We start from the raw sequence: 17,177 nt of genomic DNA on the forward strand, positions 1-17,177 counted from the left end.
CCCCGGGGGGTGGGGCGTGGGCCTGTGGGTGCGCTGTGCTGGGCAGGGGCGTGGGTGGGAGCCCCGGCAGCCTTCGGGGCGGGGGGCAGGAGCGGTGGGGCCCCCCAGGCATCTCTCTCTCCCACCCCAGGTCTGCAGTAAGCGTGAGAAGCGCCTGGCTGACCCCACCCTGGAGAAGTATGTGCTGACTGTCGTGCTGGACACCATCAACGCCTTCTTCAGCTCTCCGTTCTCGGAGAACAGCACCTCCCTGCAGGTGAGCCGCTCTTGCCCGCACAGCTTTTGTGTAGCGAAGAGGGAAAAGAGGGCATATATTCCCGTTTGCTCGTGGCACACAAAGACGTAGCAGAAGGACATATACAAGTGTGTTAATTGCGTATGCTGTGTAACAAATCACCCTAGACCTTAGCAGTTTAAAACAACAAACATTTATTCTTCTGTAATCTCTGCGGGTCAGGAATTGCAGTGGGGGCAGTACCCTTGAACAGGAATTCGTAAATTCACTGGGTATGACAGATCCCAGGGTGGCGGGGGGCAGCTGGCAGCACTTACTCCCCAAAGACAAGATGGTCATGCCTACCTCAGTGGACAGCAGAGCCAGAGCAGTAATCCAGAGGGTCCGATGTACAGAGATCTTTGGTGTTTGGCTTAATTGATCAGGTGCCCCTAGGACTGAAATAGACAGCCTTTTGAAGTCTTACTTACCTGTATCAGCAAAAAAGTTCTAGGCTAGCGAACAGGAGTTTGTCTTAAATCACTGGAAGAGTCATGGCCCCTTAATCGATTCCCAGATTCTCAGATGTCATAGCCCAGAGCCTCTTGAAGGAAAGAGAGGCAGGTTCCCTTTAGGAGGGAGCCTATGACAATACCTAAATCCTAAAGAAACACTGGATGGACACACAAGTGACCAAGAAAGGGGCTACCTATAGATGGACTGAGGGTGGAGCAGGTCCTGGTCTCAGCATGGGTGGGTTTGTTTTGACACACATATGTTTGCGCCCTGGGGCCTCTTTGGGACTATGGGTAATTGTATCAATTTTCCCCACCTCTCCTGAGCCCCAGGGCAGAGTGTGGGAGAATGGAGCTGATGGGGTCAAGGTTGGCTGACACTTCTCGAAGTGTGCCTTTTCATAGCATGCTTTGGGTTTTGAACCATGTAAATACATCAACTTTCCACAATATTAATTTATTAAAAACTTTTTTTAGAGGAAGGAAAAGGCCAGCAATAGGACTAGAAGCCCCAGGTCTGGACTTTGGGGAGTTCTCACAGGGCTGCCATGTACAGTCGGGCAGGTTGTGCACTGCCGAGAGGAAAGGGAGTACCTTTTTCCGATTGGCACAAAGACACATGGTATCTGTTGGAGGCCTTCTTCCTCTATTGTGCCCATTCTCAGTGGGCCCTGGTCACTGGGCCTGGGGCTTTCCAGGTTGGAGGGTGGGTCGGGCTGTAGCAGTAGGCGTGTTGCCTCTTGCAGACACACCAGACAATCGTGGTGCAGCTGCTGCAGTCCACCACACGGCTGCTCGAGTGTCCGTGGCTGCAGCAGCAGCACAAGGGCTCCGTGGAGGCCTGTATCCGGACCCTCGCCATGGTGGGTGAGTGCGCCAGGGGCACTGGCTAGCTCCAACCACCCCTCCCCTCCCTTCGCCACAGGGACGCCTGCCCTCAAAATAAACACGTTATTCCTAAGCTCGCTCGTCGTCTGCTTCCAGGTAGTTCTCAGTAGGTCCTTCTTGGTGTCCGACTAGCATCTTAGCAATTGAGAGAAGCTGTTCTCTGCTTTGAGCCGGTTCCCCAGAGGAGAATGCTGGGGGACATTCCCCAACCGAAGTTGCCTGTGCTTGCAAATGGTTTCAGGCAGAAGGGCAGCCTGTAAGATTGTTAGGGAGCACTGGGGAAGGGGAGGGGTCAGAGTGGAGCCAGGGTAGAGTCAAAGAGGCAGAAACTCCCTCTTTTTACCCAAAAAGGGGGAAGAGGGCACCTCAGCCCAAGAGGGGGCCGGCGTGTACCCCAGAACCTTGGTTAGTTCACCCTGTGCCCTGGTCGAGCAGCCCTGAGCCTGTCCCCTCTGGCTGGCTGAGGCCTCCACCTGCCCCCCCGCCCCCTGCCCTCCAGCATCCCTCCTCTCTCCCCCCAGCCAAAGGCCGGGCCATCTCACTGCCCATGGACCTGGATGCACACATCAGCTCGCTGCTCAGCAGCGGCACCAGCTGTGCAGCTGCAGCCCAGCGCAACGCCTCCAACTACAAGGCGACCACGCGGGCCTTCCCCCGTGTCATGCCCACCGCCAACCAGTGGGACTACAAGAACATCATCGAGAAGCTGCAGGTGGGTGTGGGGCTGCCTGGCATCTGCCATGAGAGCTGCTTTGGAAGGGCATGTTCCGGGGAAGCATCCCTTCCTGTGTTGCCCCCGCTCCCCAGGAAGGAGTCCTCTGCTAAGGGCAGGCCAGGGGCCGGGGACTGAGGGGCATCCTTCCAGGGAAGCCAGGAGAACCCAGGCACCTGCTAGTGGGGTTGGTGCTCACGGAGGGGGTCAGGACAACTCTCAGTCCTTATAGCCCCTTCCTGTTTGTGCAACACATTATTGACACACACACTTCTGGGGGGGTGTGGTGGCTTGTTATCCCCACGTGGCGGGAGACTGAGGCTCAGAGAGGGTGAGGGTGAGGGGTTTGCCCGGGTCACACAGCTAGACGAGGGGCTGGGTGAAAGGGCAGGGCTTGTGGCTCCCAGCCAGGAGCTCTGGGCAGACAGACATCCTGCATTGTTCAGGGTGGTTCCGTGGGTCCAGGGCCCCTCAGACAGGCTCAGAGAAATCCGTGGGGCCCTTTGGTGTTGGGGTGTGGGGAATGGCGGTCAAGCCTCACTCATCTCTTGGCCCTGGATGGCCTGCACCTGCCCGGTAGTGACTGTGCCGTGCCCGCTCCAGGACATCATCACGGCCCTGGAGGAGCGGCTGAGGCCCCTGGTACAGGCCGAACTGTCCGTGCTGGTGGACGTCCTGCACTGGCCCGAGCTGCTCTTCCTGGAGGGCAGTGAGGCCTACCAGCGCTGTGAGAGTGGGGGCTTCCTGTCCAAGTGAGTGCGATGCCAGCCCGGCCGGTGGGGGGGGTGGCAGGTGCGAGGCAGCCTGGGACAGGGAAGGGCCCTGCGGGGACTGGACAGCCTGCGGGATCAGAGGGCCGGGTGTGTTCCCGCCCGGCACAGGGCAGGGGAAGTGCCTGGAGGGAGGCATCAGAGGCTGCCCCATGTGTGCCCTCCTTCCTCACTGGCCAGGCTGATCCAGCACACCAAGGACCTCATGGAGTCGGAGGAGAAGCTGTGTGTCAAGGTGCTGCGGACCCTGCAGCAAATGCTGCTCAAGAAGGCCAAGTACGGGGACCGGGTGAGTGGCCAGGCGGGCTGGACACCGTGCAGGCCCGGCCGCAAGTGCCAGGGCCTCGGGGCCAGGACTGTCCGGCCAGGGGTTAAATGGTGAAAAGCGCCACTGTGGGCTCTCGCTCCCTGTCCTCCAGGGCAATCAGCTGCGCAAGATGCTGCTACAAAACTACCTCCAGAACCGGAAGTCCAGCTCGAGGGGGGACCTTCCGGACCCCATGAGCCCTGGTCAGTACCACCTGCCCCCTGGCTGTGCCTCTGGGTGACCCTTTGCCTAGGCCCTGGGCCCCCCTTCCGCTCCCCTGCCCCACTGGCTCCCCTCACGTGGGTTCCCCAACTTCAGGCCTGGACCAAGACTGGTCAGCAATTGCGGCCACCCAGTGCCGGCTGGACAAGGAGGGGGCCACCAAGCTGGTATGTGACCTGATCACCAGCACCAAGAATGAGAAGATTTTCCAGGAGAGCATTGGCCTGGCCATCCGCCTGCTGGATGGTGGCAACACGGAGATCCAGGTGTGGACTGGGTGGGGGTCCTGGGTGGTGCCTTCTACGAGGAGGTACAGTGTGCCCCGTAGCTGGGGCCGCAGGGCTAGGTGCTGGTGGCCGGCACGAGTCTGGCTACCCGTAGGCAGTCCCACTTCCCCTAACTGCCCCCCTGTCATGTGGCCTCTTTTCTATCCACGCAGACCACCCTGTTCAAGCCAGGCCTGAGCCTGTCTCCCCACCATGCTGCCCACATCACATCCATCATTCCTGCCTCTTGGCCTCTGCTCAGGCTTGCTTCCCTCCTCTTCCACATCCTCCTCAGCCTTTGGTGCCCAACTAAAGGACTGCCTCCTCTGAAAAGCCCCCTCTGATTGCTTTATCCCCATTCATTCATTCATGCATTGTTTCAGTAAGTCCGCACCGAGTGCCTTCCACGGCCTGTCAGTGTTCTAGGCAGTGAGGATTCAGTAGTGAACAAAAAAGACAAAATCCGTGTTCTCTTGGTCCTGTATCCTAATGAGGACAACAGCCAATAACCGTAATCCCCACATAACATGGAGAGCATGCTGGACAGTGATGATGGAGGCGAGGGGCCTAGGGAGTGCCGGGGCAGGGATCAGGGTCGTGTCCCGGAAAGGGGAATGTTGGACCCAGAGGTGAGCATGTGGACAGGTGGGCGCTGTCCTGGGAGAGCAGGCAGCAGGTGCAAAGGCCATGAGGAGGAAGTGGCTGATGTGGCTGGAGAGGGCAGAGGAGTGGAGAGTGGTGGGCCCTGGGGTCAGAGAAGTGGCAGGCCATCGTGTGGCCTCATGCGAGCTGTGAGGCGTGGCTTTTCCTGTGAGTGAGATGGGGCCGCTGCAGGGTTTCAGGCAGAGGAAATCCGAGACTTAGACTTCTGAGGGGCGTCTCTGCTGCTGTGTGGGGAGCAGACAGAGGGCCAAGGGCAGATGCAGATGGGGGTGAGGAGCCTGGGGTGGGCCTCCAGCATCACATGGACAGCAGATACGGACCCTTCCCCTCCGCCTCCACAGTCCTGACCGACCCTGCCCCAGCCTTAGTCCTGGGGCACGTCTAGGGGCTTGTCTGTGGTCCTGCAGGTGCTTTACCCTGCAGCACAGGATAGAGCCCTCCAGGGACCCAGCAAGGGCTGCTCAGAGCCAGGCCCGTGCTGAGGCTGTCCCTCATCTCACCATCTGCCCCAGAAATCCTTCTACAACCTGATGACGAGTGACAAGAAGTCAGAGCGCTTCTTCAAGGTGCTGCATGACCGCATGAAGCGGGCCCAGCAGGAGACCAAGTCCACGGTGGCCGTCAACATGAATGACCTGGGCAGCCAGCCGCGCGAGGACCGGGAGTCGGCAGACCCCACCACCAAAGGTCAGAGGTCACAGCAGTACAGGATGCTGTACTGGGTGCTGGGCCAGGGTCAGAGGCTTCAGGGTGAGGGGGGTCACGGGGCGAGATCTGCAGGCAGGGGCCTGGGGGTGGGAACGCAGGGTCCGGTTACTTCCAGCAGCCCCAGCCTTACCGGGCTTCGCCCTGCAGGCCGCGTGGCCTCCTTCTCGATGCCAGGCTCCCCATCCCGCTATTCGCTGGGCCCCAGCCTGCGCCGGGGGCACGAGGTGGGCGAGCGCGTGCAGAGCAACGAGATGGGCACGTCCGTGCTCATCATGCAGCCCATCCTGCGCTTTCTGCAGCTGCTGTGTGAGAACCACAACCGAGACCTGCAGGTGAGCGCCTGCCCCGCCCCTCCCCCAGCCAGCATGTGGGCCCCCGCCCTCCCCGTCAGTCACGCCCTGCGGCGCTCGTGGTCCGTGCAGGCCTCTGCCTCCCTGCGGGAGCGGTGCCATGTCCACCCTTCTGTGCTCTGCAGAACTTCCTGCGCTCCCAGAACAACAAGACCAACTACAACCTGGTGTGTGAGACACTGCAGTTCCTGGACATCATGTGCGGCAGCACCACCGGTGGCCTGGGGCTGCTGGGGCTTTACATCAATGAGGACAACGTGGGCCTTGTCATCCAGACCCTGGAGACCCTCACTGAGTACTGTCAGGGCCCCTGCCACGAGAACCAGGTAAGTCGCCATGAGAACCAGGAGCAGCCGTAGGGGAGCGTGGAGGTGTGGGTGGGCGGAGCAGGCTGGGCAGGGGAGACGGTGAGCCTCCGGAGCGCCACAGTTCTGAGGGGCCTGGGCCCCGTGTCTCCCACTGCCTCCTGCCAGACCTGCATCGTGACGCATGAGTCCAACGGCATAGACATCATCACAGCCCTGATTCTTAATGACATCAGTCCCCTGTGCAAATACCGTATGGATCTGGTGCTGCAGCTTAAGGTGGGGCCCGTGGCACTCCACGTGAGTGTGCATGGGATGCGTGTGCACAGATGCACGTGACGCGACCTGTGTTGAGTGTGCGTACTCACACACTCAACATTAAACATTAAACATATTAAACGTTGGCATGTTTAATATGTACGTGTCAATATGCATACGTAAATGAATGTGTGAGCAAGCGTGTTGGACGTACACTCTAGGAGCAGACGTGTTCTGGGTTTATCTGAGGGTCTCCCACGTACGTGTCCGCTTTCTGGGGATTGCGTCTGCTTGCCATGGGGTGGCAGTGAAGACAGCTAGTGGGTGGGCTGGATTTGCAGGACACTTCTCAGCAAGTCCTGGGGGCCAGCGGGGATGGGAAGGTTACGGCGCATCTTGCAGGCCAGGAGAGGCTATTATGGAGTAGACGGTGGAAGAGGTTGTTGGGGGGCATCGTAGGGGCTCTCAGACTGTGGCCTGTCCCCTTCTCCCCACCTCTCCACAGGACAATGCCTCCAAGCTGCTCCTGGCTCTGATGGAGAGCCGGCACGACAGTGAAAACGCTGAGCGAATCCTCATCAGCCTGCGGCCCCAGGAGCTGGTGAGGCTGGGGCCAGGGGTCAGGTGGGAAAGACGTGCCTGGCTGGGGTGTAGGGGAACCGGGATGGGGCATTCCCTACGCGCCAGGAAGGCGGCAAACAGGCCCTGCCCTGCCAGGTGGACGTCATCAAGAAAGCCTACCTGCAGGAGGAGGAGCGGGAAAACTCGGAGGTGAGCCCACGGGAAGTGGGCCACAACATCTACATCCTGGCGCTGCAGGTACCAGCCCCACCCCTGGCTCCGCCCCCGGCGGTCCTGCCCTCCCCCCCACCCCAGCGACCACGCCCCGTGACTGCGCCGCCGTCTCCCTCAGCTCTCCAGGCACAACAAGCAGCTGCAGCACCTGCTCAAGCCAGTGAAGCGCATCCAAGAGGAGGAGGCCGAGGGCATCTCTTCTATGGTGGGGGCGCGGGGACAAGCCTGGGTGTGGGGCGGGGCTTAGGTCTAGGGGCGTGGCTGGGCGAGAGATTGGATGGGCTGGTATCTGGGGGCGAGGCTAGGAACTGAGGGAGGGGATGAGGGCACTGCGAGATCCGGAGGGCCGGTTGGAAGACGGGATGAGCCCGGGGGCAGGTCCAGGAACTCTGGGCGGAGCACGACTCGGGGGTGTGGCCTGAACCTGAGTAAAGGGCTGGAATGGGGAGGCGGGGCTCAGGGTGGGAGGAGCCGGGAGGGTGGGCGGTCCGGGGTGAAACCTACGGGTAGAGGTGGGAGCCGGGTTGTGGGACGGGTCTGGAAGCCTGGAGCTGGAGCCGTGGGTGCTGAGGGGCCTATAGAGTTGTTTCGACAGGCTCTCCCCCCCTTATCCCCTCTTTCTTCTGGGCTGCATCCTAGTTGGAGTAGGCTGGGTCTCGTCTGGCAGGGGGTGCACCTGGAGCAGGTAGGGCTCTGGTGTGAGGTCTAGCGGTGGAAAGTTGCGGGGCCTGACCTCGGTGGCCCCTCTACCCCCAGCTCAGCCTCAACAACAAGCAGCTGTCCCAGATGCTCAAGTCCTCCGCGCCCGCACAAGAGGAGGAGGAGGACCCCCTGGCCTACTACGAGAACCACACATCCCAGATAGAGGTGGGGCCCGAGGGTAGCAGGGGCGCTGTGAGTGAGGGCCTGTGAACTTGGCCCTTGAGGGCTGTGGCCTAGGTGTGACCACGTGCCTGTGTGCACCCAGATCGTGCGACAGGACCGCAGCATGGAGCAGATCGTGTTCCCGGTGCCTGGCATCTGCCAGTTCCTGACGGAGGAGACCAAGCACCGGCTCTTCACCACCACGGAGCAGGATGAGCAGGGCAGCAAAGTGAGCGACTTCTTCGACCAGTCCTCCTTCCTGCACAACGAAATGGAGTGGCAGCGCAAGCTCCGCAGTGAGGACCCCCGCGGGGCGGGAGGGCAAGGCCCCCTGGTGACCCCCTTACCTGCCAGGGGGGGCTGCCTCACCCCACCCCACCCCAGGAGGGCTCCAGTCACGTTTTCCCCCTGAAGCGGGGCCTGGAGCTTGAGCAGGTGCTGGGGGCCCCAGAGGGGGAGGCCATGTGGGATGAGGGGACAATGTTAACCAGAGACCCACCCACATCTCCCCCAGGCATGCCACTGATCTACTGGTTCTCCCGCCGAATGACCCTGTGGGGCAGTATTTCCTTCAACCTGGCAGTTTTTATCAACATCATCATTGCCTTCTTCTACCCCTACATGGAGGGCGCGTCCACAGGTGGGGACACAAGGCTGGCAGACTGTGGCCCTGGAGACCACCGTGCCTCCTCCCTGGGTTTGGGCGGAGCCTTGTGGCCAGCCAGGCTCTGAGGGGACCAGATGCAGAGTGGGGGAAAGGCACCCCTGCACTACTTTCTGGGCTTTGCACCCCATCATGGGGGGAGAGACAGATGGGGTCCAGTGCGATCACAGGGTCCTTGACCTCGAGACAGTACACGTCTGTCTCATACACACGGGCACAGGCGCATGAGCCAGAGCTCAGCTATGATAGCAGCAGCTGGATAGGGCCTCTCCTGCCTTAAGCCTAGACATGCAGGTGTGGTGGTGCAGGAGAGGCCCTAATACCAGGTGATCAAGAACTTAATAGGGAAGGTTTCCGGGAGGAGGTGGCTTCTCGGGGTCTGTTGGGGCTGTGGTGGGCTTCAGAGACCAGTGCTCACCCTGCACCCTGGCCCCCAGGCGTGCTGGGCTCCCCACTCATCTCACTGCTGTTCTGGATCCTCATCTGTTTCTCCATCGCGGCCTTGTTCACCAAGCGCTACAGCATCCGCCCCCTCATTGTGGCGCTCATCCTGCGCTCCATCTACTACCTGGGCATTGGGCCCACACTCAACATCCTGGGCGCCCTCAACGTGAGTGTCAGAGGGAGCCCTCACCCCAGACCACCCTTGGGGCTCATGGCGCCATTGGACCTCGGGCTGGCCTGCTGCCTCCCGGCAGCCACTGCTCTGCCCTAACCCCCTTGTGCCTGTGTCGGGATCAAGCTTGTTAAAGCTCCACGGTAAGGGCCGTTCTGTGCCTCCACTGTCTCCCGGGACGGCCTGGGGGCAACCGGCACTCAGAGATAGCTAGCCAGAAGTCACTTTGGGCCAGGCACCAGCTTCAGGGCTGCTGTGTAGACGGTGTTAGTCGGGCACTGCCCAGAGGCACTGTGTGTACTGTAGACATTAAAGATTTGTATATTATGACAGTTCCTGACAGCTGGAAATAAAGTACCCAGAGCAAGGTGGGGGGAGACCCCTTTTCCAAACTTACCAAGTCACCGTAGAGGCCAAGGTTGGTCTGCTTGGTCTCACTCTATCTGTATCTCACTTTCTTCCTGGAACCAGGGGCCCACGGGGCTCCTCCCCTGTTCTATCCAAGAGTCCAGGTACATTTCTGGAGGCATTTTCATTAATGCTGAGCCTGCCAGGTTGAGCAGGACCAGCTCAGATCCACTCCGGGCAAGGGCTGGCCTCCGAGCTGGTCACTGGGGGGGCAGGGCGGCAGGGAGTGGAGATTCAGGGTGGGCTGTGGGGCACTGATCCCCATGCCTTCTATTGCCCCCAGCTGACCAACAAGATTGTATTTGTGGTGAGCTTTGTGGGCAACCGCGGAACCTTCATCCGGGGCTATAAGGCCATGGTCATGGACATGGAGTTCCTCTACCATGTGGGCTACATCCTGACGAGTGTCCTGGGCCTCTTTGTCCACGAGCTCTTCTACAGCATCCTGGTGAGCCCTCTGGGGGCTGGGGCTGGCAGGGGTGGGGGGGGTGGGGGTGGTCGGGGCTTCCCTCAAGTTGCTAGTGGTTCCCCAGTGCCAGTCTCTCTGTCCGGTCCTCTTGCTGCTGGGCTGGGAGGGCTGGATTTGCAGAGTCCTCCTCTACCTGGCCCCAGCCCAGCCTTCAGGGCCCTGACGGCCACTCCCGGCCCCCATCTGGCTCATCTCCCCTGTCTGGTAGTGGTTTTAAGCTTGGACTCGAACCAGACTACCTGGGTTTGCATCCCAGCGTGGCCCCTACAAGCTCTGTGATTTGGGGCAAGTTTCTTAACTGCCCCGTGCCTTCACTTCTGTATCTATAAAACGAGGATGATTAACAGCACCCACCTCCTAGAGTGATTGTGAGGCTGAAGTGAGCCAACGCACACAAATCACACAAAAAATTCTTCCCCCGGGTGTGGTGTTTGCCTGCCCATTCGGCCCTCACACCTTCTCCCGGGCCACTCCCTTCCCTTGGCCTTAGAACTCCAGGTGCCTCTGAGCAGCCTTCCCCGCCAGGCCCACTAGGCTGGTTCCACCTGCCCAAGCACAGACCCTCCTGGAGGAGCCTGTGGGAAACCACTGGGAGCCGGGCAGCCCTTGGATCCAGCGGCGTCTGCAGCCCCTCAAGGCCCTGTCCCTGCCCTGCAGCTCTTTGACCTCATCTACCGGGAGGAGACGCTGTTCAACGTCATCAAGAGTGTGACTCGAAATGGCCGTTCCATCCTGCTGACCGCCCTGCTGGCCCTCATCCTGGTCTACCTCTTCTCCATCGTTGGCTTCCTCTTCCTCAAGGATGACTTCATCCTTGAGGTTGACCGGCTGCCCGGCAATCACTCTGGAGGTCTGGCGGCTCCTCTCCTGGGAGGGTGTGGGGGCTGAGAGGGGCTGCACAGATGACCCGTGTCAGGACCAGGCGCCCTGCCTCAGTTCCTCCTCTTGGGTCCTGGGGCGGGGGTGTCTAGTTCACAGCAATCTGCCTCCCTTTGCCCCGGGACACACCGAGGAGGTGGGAGAGCCTTGGTCTTCTGCTCCCTGAGGAGCCACCTGCTTGCAGACCTGGCATCCATCTGAAACTCAGTGTTTGCAGGGGCTGCCTGTGTGCCAGGCTCAGGGGTGTGGACCCCCCCCCCCCCTCCTGTCCTTTGTGCATAGCAGGGGCATGAGGACCCTTCACGTGTAGCCTGACAGGGGGAGCTCGCAGGATCAGGGAAGGCTTCATGGAGGATGTGGGGCGGGGGGCACAGTGAGGGGAATGATGGCCATTGGACTTCCTGGTGACCTCACCCACGTCCTCTCTAGCCAGCCCCCTGGGGATGCCACATGGAGCTGCCACATTTGTGGGCACGTGCAGTGGGGACAAGCTGGACTGTGTCTCAGGGGTCTCAGTGCCTGAGGTCCTGGAAGGTGAGGGCAGTGTGTCTTGGGCGCCTGGGGCAGGGGCGCAGAGGCGGGTGGCTTGGCCTGGGTGTGAACACATACTCCGCTTGTAGGGAACGAAGAGCTGGAGAGCACGGAGCGGGCCTGCGACACGCTGCTCATGTGCATCGTCACTGTCATGAACCACGGGCTGCGCAATGGTGGTGGCGTGGGCGACATTCTCCGCAAGCCCTCCAAAGACGTGAGCATCCCCTGTCCCGCTCCCAAATCCACGTGGCCCGAGCCCTGGCCACGTCAGCCACTGCGAGGTCCTGCTCTCGGGTCACGGTCACGGCCTGGGGGAGCAGCTCGGCCCCCCTCCCTCTCCGATGTTGCAAGCCCCCACTTCGCATCCCCTCTCCCTGCTTGGCCACCGGGTCCAGTGCGCGGTTACATGGTTGTTGAGCTTCCCCACCCCCGTCTGCTCACGCCTCCCCACCGGCTCCCTGTAGTTGCTCTCAGGAAAGACCTTGGCAGCCGAGCTTTGCCCAGGCTGGGGAAGGCGTGAGTCAGACACCGGGCGGATCCCCGGCTGCGCTGGCTTCATCTGCGAGGCAGAGCCCCGGCCCACAGCAGGGGAGGGCAGGGTGGGGAAGCTGAGTCTGCTCCGTGAGGACGCCTCAGGATTTGACTCAGGCAGCCAGGCATTACCAGTACTCAGTCTGTCCTCGGCCACATGGGAAAGCCGCTTCCAAGGTCAGACAGTGTTTCTAGAATGTGTGAGGCCAGGCGTCCTGAGGGTGGGGCAGAGGCGTTCAGAGCTGGCTCTGTCCCCAGCCCAAGGTTAGGGGCAGAGACAGGCCTCGACCTGCAGCCTCAGTGCCCCATGCCAAACTCTTATCACAGGGTGCCGGCCTCGCTGGTATCCTTTCTGAGTCTGCTGTCTCCTAAGCCACACTCAGGGCTTGTGATTGTACTTCTCACTGCCCACAGTGAGGCTGGGTCTGCTCTGCCTCCCTCAGGGCCCCGGGAGCCGGGGGCCTTAGTCCCCCTCTGCTGAGGGCCGAGCCTCCTCTGTCACAGCCCTGACCCCTGCCTGAGTCTGGCTTGCCTGGGCGACGGGGCCCAGCCTCCCTGCTTCCCCTCCTGCAGGAGTCCCTCTTCCCGGCCCGTGTGGTCTACGACCTCCTGTTCTTCTTCATTGTCATCATCATCGTGCTGAACCTCATCTTTGGGGTGATCATTGACACCTTTGCTGACCTGCGCAGCGAGAAGCAGAAGAAGGAGGAGATTCTTAAGACCACGTGCTTCATCTGCGGTGAGGCCCCCTTACACCTTCTCAGTTTCCAGAGGAAACCGAAGCCCCCCGGTCTCTGTCCAGGGCTTTTCCCACTCCCGGTGTGAAGTCCCCTCCCCACCCACTGCAGGCTAAGGAGCGGGTGGCACCTGCAGGACAAATCCCTTATCAACTGCTCCTGCTTGCCGGGCTCTTGGGATTCTGGCCACCGTGGTGCTGAGCTGCCCCGGTGGGAGGCTACAGCTGTGGCAGGGCGGGGTCACCACGGCTAAGTGGCTGGTGCTTTAAATAGAAGTGACCTAAATAGCCCAGGGTGGGCTGTCACATGCATTCACCAGTCCTTTTAGCCCGGGGAACAAGTGCCCCCACTGCCCCAAGAGGCGGGTGTTTACTCTGCCAGGTGGCCCCACGGTGGCTCTTGGAGCCTGATGGTTTCGTCCTCACCCTCTGCATCGTCAGGTCTGGAGAGAGACAAGTTTGATAACAAGACGGTGTCCTTTGAGGAACACATCAAGTTCGAGCACAACATGTGGAACTACCTGTACTTCATCGTGCTGGTCCGCGTCAAAAACAAGACGGACTACACGGGGCCTGAGAGCTACGTGGCCCAGATGATCAAGGTGTGGACCCCGCCCGGGAGCAGTGGCCACCAGGGGCGGGGGGGGGGGGGGCGGACAGTCGCGAACCCTTGTGGGAGGGCCAGCTGAGGAGCAGCTGGGGGCAGCCCTCACCGGGGCCCCGCCGGCTGCCCGTGCTACCTACCGAAGGTCCTCGAGCTCTTCTGCATGGCCTCTGTTGTCAGGGAAAAGCCCACAACAAACCTGTCAGCCCCAAAGGACGTGCGTGGTGTGCCCGGGCCCGTGGCTGCCCGATACCGAGGAGGTGGGGGAGCAGGCAGACCCTGTCCCGGGACTGCTGCTTGGGGGACCATTCTGAGGGAGCCTTTTTCAGCTCGGCAAGGGGAAGGGCAGCTTCCCGGAGTTTGGATGGTCCAGGCCGAGAGGGAGCCTGGAAAAACTTTCAACTATCAGACTTCGGAGGAATCAAAGTTACTCCGTCCAATTTCTGTAGTGACTAAAAGGGAGTGAAGGCAGTGAACCAAAAAAACAAAAAGGTCTCGTAGCTTTTCGGGTAAAGGAAGCCCCATCAGTTCCATTCAATGTAGTGCATCTTCAGATTACTGCACATCAGATAAATTGCAGGCTAAAAGGAAAGACCTATGGTGGGGGGGGGGGAGTTCTATTTGTTTCTTGAGTGTATAATTGGAACTGATCTTGGAGTGCAGGTTTATCTGTTGGTCTGAGAACTCCCAGCTTGTGACGGGGAGCCAGAAAACTGGTGGCCCCCTCCCGCTCCTCCTCAGTCGTGGGAAACGTGGCCTTGCCTCTGAGACACGTGTCGGATGCCAGCCATCCCCGGCGGCGCCTCCCCTCCCTCAGTGTGCCATCTGTCCGACTCGCATCTTCCTGGGGCGTGGGGCGTGCGTGGCGGGGTGGGGCGGAAGGAAGGCAGGCGCTTCAGGGTCTGCTGCAGAGCCCTCCTCCACCTCGCAGGGTGTTCCGAGTATAAACAGATGGTGCTGATACTGGCGAGACTTGAGGCCGGCTAAAGGAAGTTAGCCTGTCACAGTGTGGTGGCCTCAGCGCCCGCCGAGGGTTCACTGCCAGCTCATTCTGGCTCCGGGGAGGACCCCAGTCAGTTCAGATTTTCCCATGACACAGCCCTGGGGAGGAATGTGTCCAGGGTGTGACGGCGGGCTCCCCCTCCATGACTGCTCTTCTAAATGAGGCCTTCCTAGCCTGGGCCGGAGCTTGCTCATTCCACCGGTGATTTTTTTCAGAACAAGAACCTGGACTGGTTCCCCCGGATGAGGGCCATGTCCCTAGTGAGCAACGAGGGGGAAGGGGAGCAGAATGAGATCCGGATTCTTCAGGATAAGCTCAACTCCACCATGAAGCTGGTGTCCCACCTCACCGCCCAGCTCAACGAGCTCAAGGAGCAGGTGTGCACCCAGGCCTATCCTGGCCCCACCCTTGGGGTCCCACGCCGGGCAGCTCCAGACCAGACCATCCGTGGGAGGTCACAGCCCAGCCTGCCATGGGGGAGAGGGGGAGGGGACTGGGGCCTTCACACTCCTTCCTTTCCTTTGTGGGTCTGGGGTGGAAGACAGGTTCCAAATACGCTCTCTCCCCCATGGGAAGTTAGACTGAGGTTGGTAGCTCCTGAGTCCGCCGAAAGACATGGCCAAGTGGACCTCTGCTACAGGTGTGAGGGGTCCTCCCCCTCGTTCACCCCTACTCCCAGCAGCTGCTCAGGGGCTCTCTGAGGGGCTCACCGCTGATAGGGGATGTCAGGGCACCCTTCCACTTCTCAAGATCCCCTCTTGCCCAGAGCACCCTCCTCTCCGTCCAGAGTGACTAAATGAGCTCAGGCGCCCCTCTTTTAGGTGGGGTGTTTCCCAGCTGCACCAAACCAGGGGTTTGTGATGCACTAATTGAAGACAAGCGTTTGGGGCTGACATCCTCAAGGCACCCTGGGGGGGGGTGGGGGGCTGTGGCCTGCTGCCAGGGCTGAGCAGCAGCTGGGTCTGAGGGGCAGGGGGGGGGTGAGGGGTGGGCACCAGTCCCTCCCCAGTGCCCATGGAGAGAGGGCTCTGGGCTGCCTGACCCGACCTGTGGGCACCCGTTTAATCCCAGATGACAGAGCAGCGGAAACGCAGGCAACGCCTGGGCTTTGTGGACGTCCAGAACTGCATGAGCCGCTGAGAGCCACCGGAGGCCCCAGCAGGGGATGGTCATCGCAGAGAGTGGTGACCGGGAACACTGCCCCTTCCTGCGGGTCAGGGGGCCCGGCCAGCCCGCCAGCCTCTCAAGGCCAGGTGCCCACTCGGCTTCCAGCTCCCATTCTGCCAGACACCCCCCAAGCCGTGCCAGGCTCTGGCCAGCATGGAGTGGGGAGCCACAGAGCTGACAGTCCTGCCTAGAGCCCTTAGAAACGACTCAGAAACTTACGGGGACTCAGCTTACCTTAATGCCTTAGAGGAGAGAAGTCCTCCGGAAGGACAATTGCTTTGTTCCTTAAAGCAGTAACTGACATTCTCTTGTGTTCCTCCATGGGATTAGGAGTGGGGTCGCGTCTTTATTCTAAGCACTACATTTTGGTCTCTGCCTGCTCCTGAGGGAGGTGCAGTAATGCTGTTGTTGCTAGTGATTTTAGGGCTTTTTATTTAACTTATTCACGGGTGCCGTGTTCAGCCCAGGCCACGGCTCCACGGCTCCCTCTGGGCCGCAGATCTGCTGTAGACCGCGTGTAGACCTCATCATCCAGGCCACCCCTCCAGCTCGGCCCCAGGTGGACTGGTGACCCGAGGAAAAGAGCCTTGCTCCTGGGACCTGCCTCTTCTAGGCCTCCTGAGAAGAGTTGCTGGCCCAGAGGGCAGGGCTGGGGCATGTTGGAGCAGCTGGGTTTCGACTGTTTTATCTCCTTTTGGTGTAACGTTTTACAAACCCTCTGGCCTGAGAACTAATATGTTAACTGCCTTAAATAAATTAATAGAACGCTAGTCCATGAGAAAGGGATGCGGTTTCCTACACTCCTCAGGGGCGGTGGGGGCTCCTGTGCCCACTGGCCCGGCCTCACCTCGGGCTCTCGGTAGATGCCCTGAGCGACATCCTGTCTCGCAGTGATTCCTGGACAGAACTGTATCGCAGTAGAACTGGTCTGTATTTTATTGTATGTATTTCAAAACATACTGAGGAGTCCAAGGACAAAGGAGGTTAAGAGCTCACTTTCACTTCCTGGTGAGGGGTGCCTGTCAGCCCCTGCCCTACCTTCTCTCAGCTCTGTTGTTGACAGAAGAAATGCTCAAGTGGGGACCACGAGCATTTACAACTAAGGTTCCATGGGATGAGGTGACCGTGTGTGTGTGTGTGTGTCCCTGGCCAGGGGGCTGGTGTCCTGTGGCCTCCCACAGAACTTGCCTAGGGCGCTAAAGCCGCCTGCAGTCTGCAGCCCCACTTGGCCAAAGACCGTCTGTGTCTCTACTCTGTCCCTCAAACCAACTTGGAACATGGGTTTTCTGCAAGGTCAGGGGCAAGGACCGGATCCGTCCTTCTGAGTCAGTGGGAATGACGGCCAAGCAGCCTCTTCTCATCTCTCGGCCACACCACCTCCTGCTTTCTGTTTGCAACAGGATGCCTTCTTCAATGTTTACCGCTATTTTTGGCTATCCCCCAGGAACTCCAACAAAAGGGAGCCTGAGAATCCTGCCAGGAGCCAGCAGATCCCCCTGGCAGGTGGGGCTCCTGGGGCTGCACAGGAAGCACCTTGCCCAGAGGCCCCGTCACCTTCCCTTCTCAGGCCCAGACGGAGACCCGCATTTCCTCTCCTCTGGAGACTTCCCTACCCTGACCGGCGGGTGGGGGTGGACGATCCATGGCATCCCTTCTCAGGCAGAAGCTTTCTTTAGAGCAGCAATGGCTTTCTTTCTGTGAAGGCTGGGTGAGATTCCTGAACCGTGAG

At 60.2% G+C, this 17,177-nt stretch overlaps 1 protein-coding gene across 3 annotated transcripts in view; it reads left to right on the forward strand.

Annotated features, from left to right (window-relative positions):
• Nucleotides 1–16,218, forward strand: part of ITPR3 (inositol 1,4,5-trisphosphate receptor type 3) — a 67,720-nt gene extending 51,502 nt beyond the window's left edge. For 2 of the 3 annotated variants that reach the window (XM_023253857.2, XM_045057407.1), the window contains exons 33-58: nucleotides 131–256; nucleotides 1,476–1,596; nucleotides 2,139–2,329; nucleotides 2,933–3,081; nucleotides 3,280–3,388; nucleotides 3,519–3,609; nucleotides 3,725–3,894; nucleotides 5,070–5,244; nucleotides 5,413–5,597; nucleotides 5,741–5,941; nucleotides 6,089–6,199; nucleotides 6,684–6,779; nucleotides 6,896–6,997; nucleotides 7,092–7,178; nucleotides 7,730–7,840; nucleotides 7,941–8,133; nucleotides 8,352–8,477; nucleotides 8,939–9,111; nucleotides 9,809–9,973; nucleotides 10,652–10,844; nucleotides 11,303–11,407; nucleotides 11,494–11,621; nucleotides 12,512–12,677; nucleotides 13,116–13,276; nucleotides 14,497–14,658; nucleotides 15,353–16,218. In XM_023253857.2, coding sequence (XP_023109625.1) covers nucleotides 131–256; nucleotides 1,476–1,596; nucleotides 2,139–2,329; nucleotides 2,933–3,081; nucleotides 3,280–3,388; nucleotides 3,519–3,609; nucleotides 3,725–3,894; nucleotides 5,070–5,244; nucleotides 5,413–5,597; nucleotides 5,741–5,941; nucleotides 6,089–6,199; nucleotides 6,684–6,779; nucleotides 6,896–6,997; nucleotides 7,092–7,178; nucleotides 7,730–7,840; nucleotides 7,941–8,133; nucleotides 8,352–8,477; nucleotides 8,939–9,111; nucleotides 9,809–9,973; nucleotides 10,652–10,844; nucleotides 11,303–11,407; nucleotides 11,494–11,621; nucleotides 12,512–12,677; nucleotides 13,116–13,276; nucleotides 14,497–14,658; nucleotides 15,353–15,421 — 3,666 coding nt within the window. In that variant the 3' untranslated portion in view covers nucleotides 15,422–16,218. The other variant, XM_045057408.1, reaches the window with a different exon arrangement.
• Nucleotides 16,219–17,177: the final 959 nt, after the last annotated feature.

The sequence above is a fragment of the Felis catus genome, chromosome B2 (assembly GCF_018350175.1).
Source record: "Felis catus isolate Fca126 chromosome B2, F.catus_Fca126_mat1.0, whole genome shotgun sequence".
In the NCBI taxonomy this organism is placed as follows: domain Eukaryota; kingdom Metazoa; phylum Chordata; class Mammalia; order Carnivora; family Felidae; genus Felis; species Felis catus.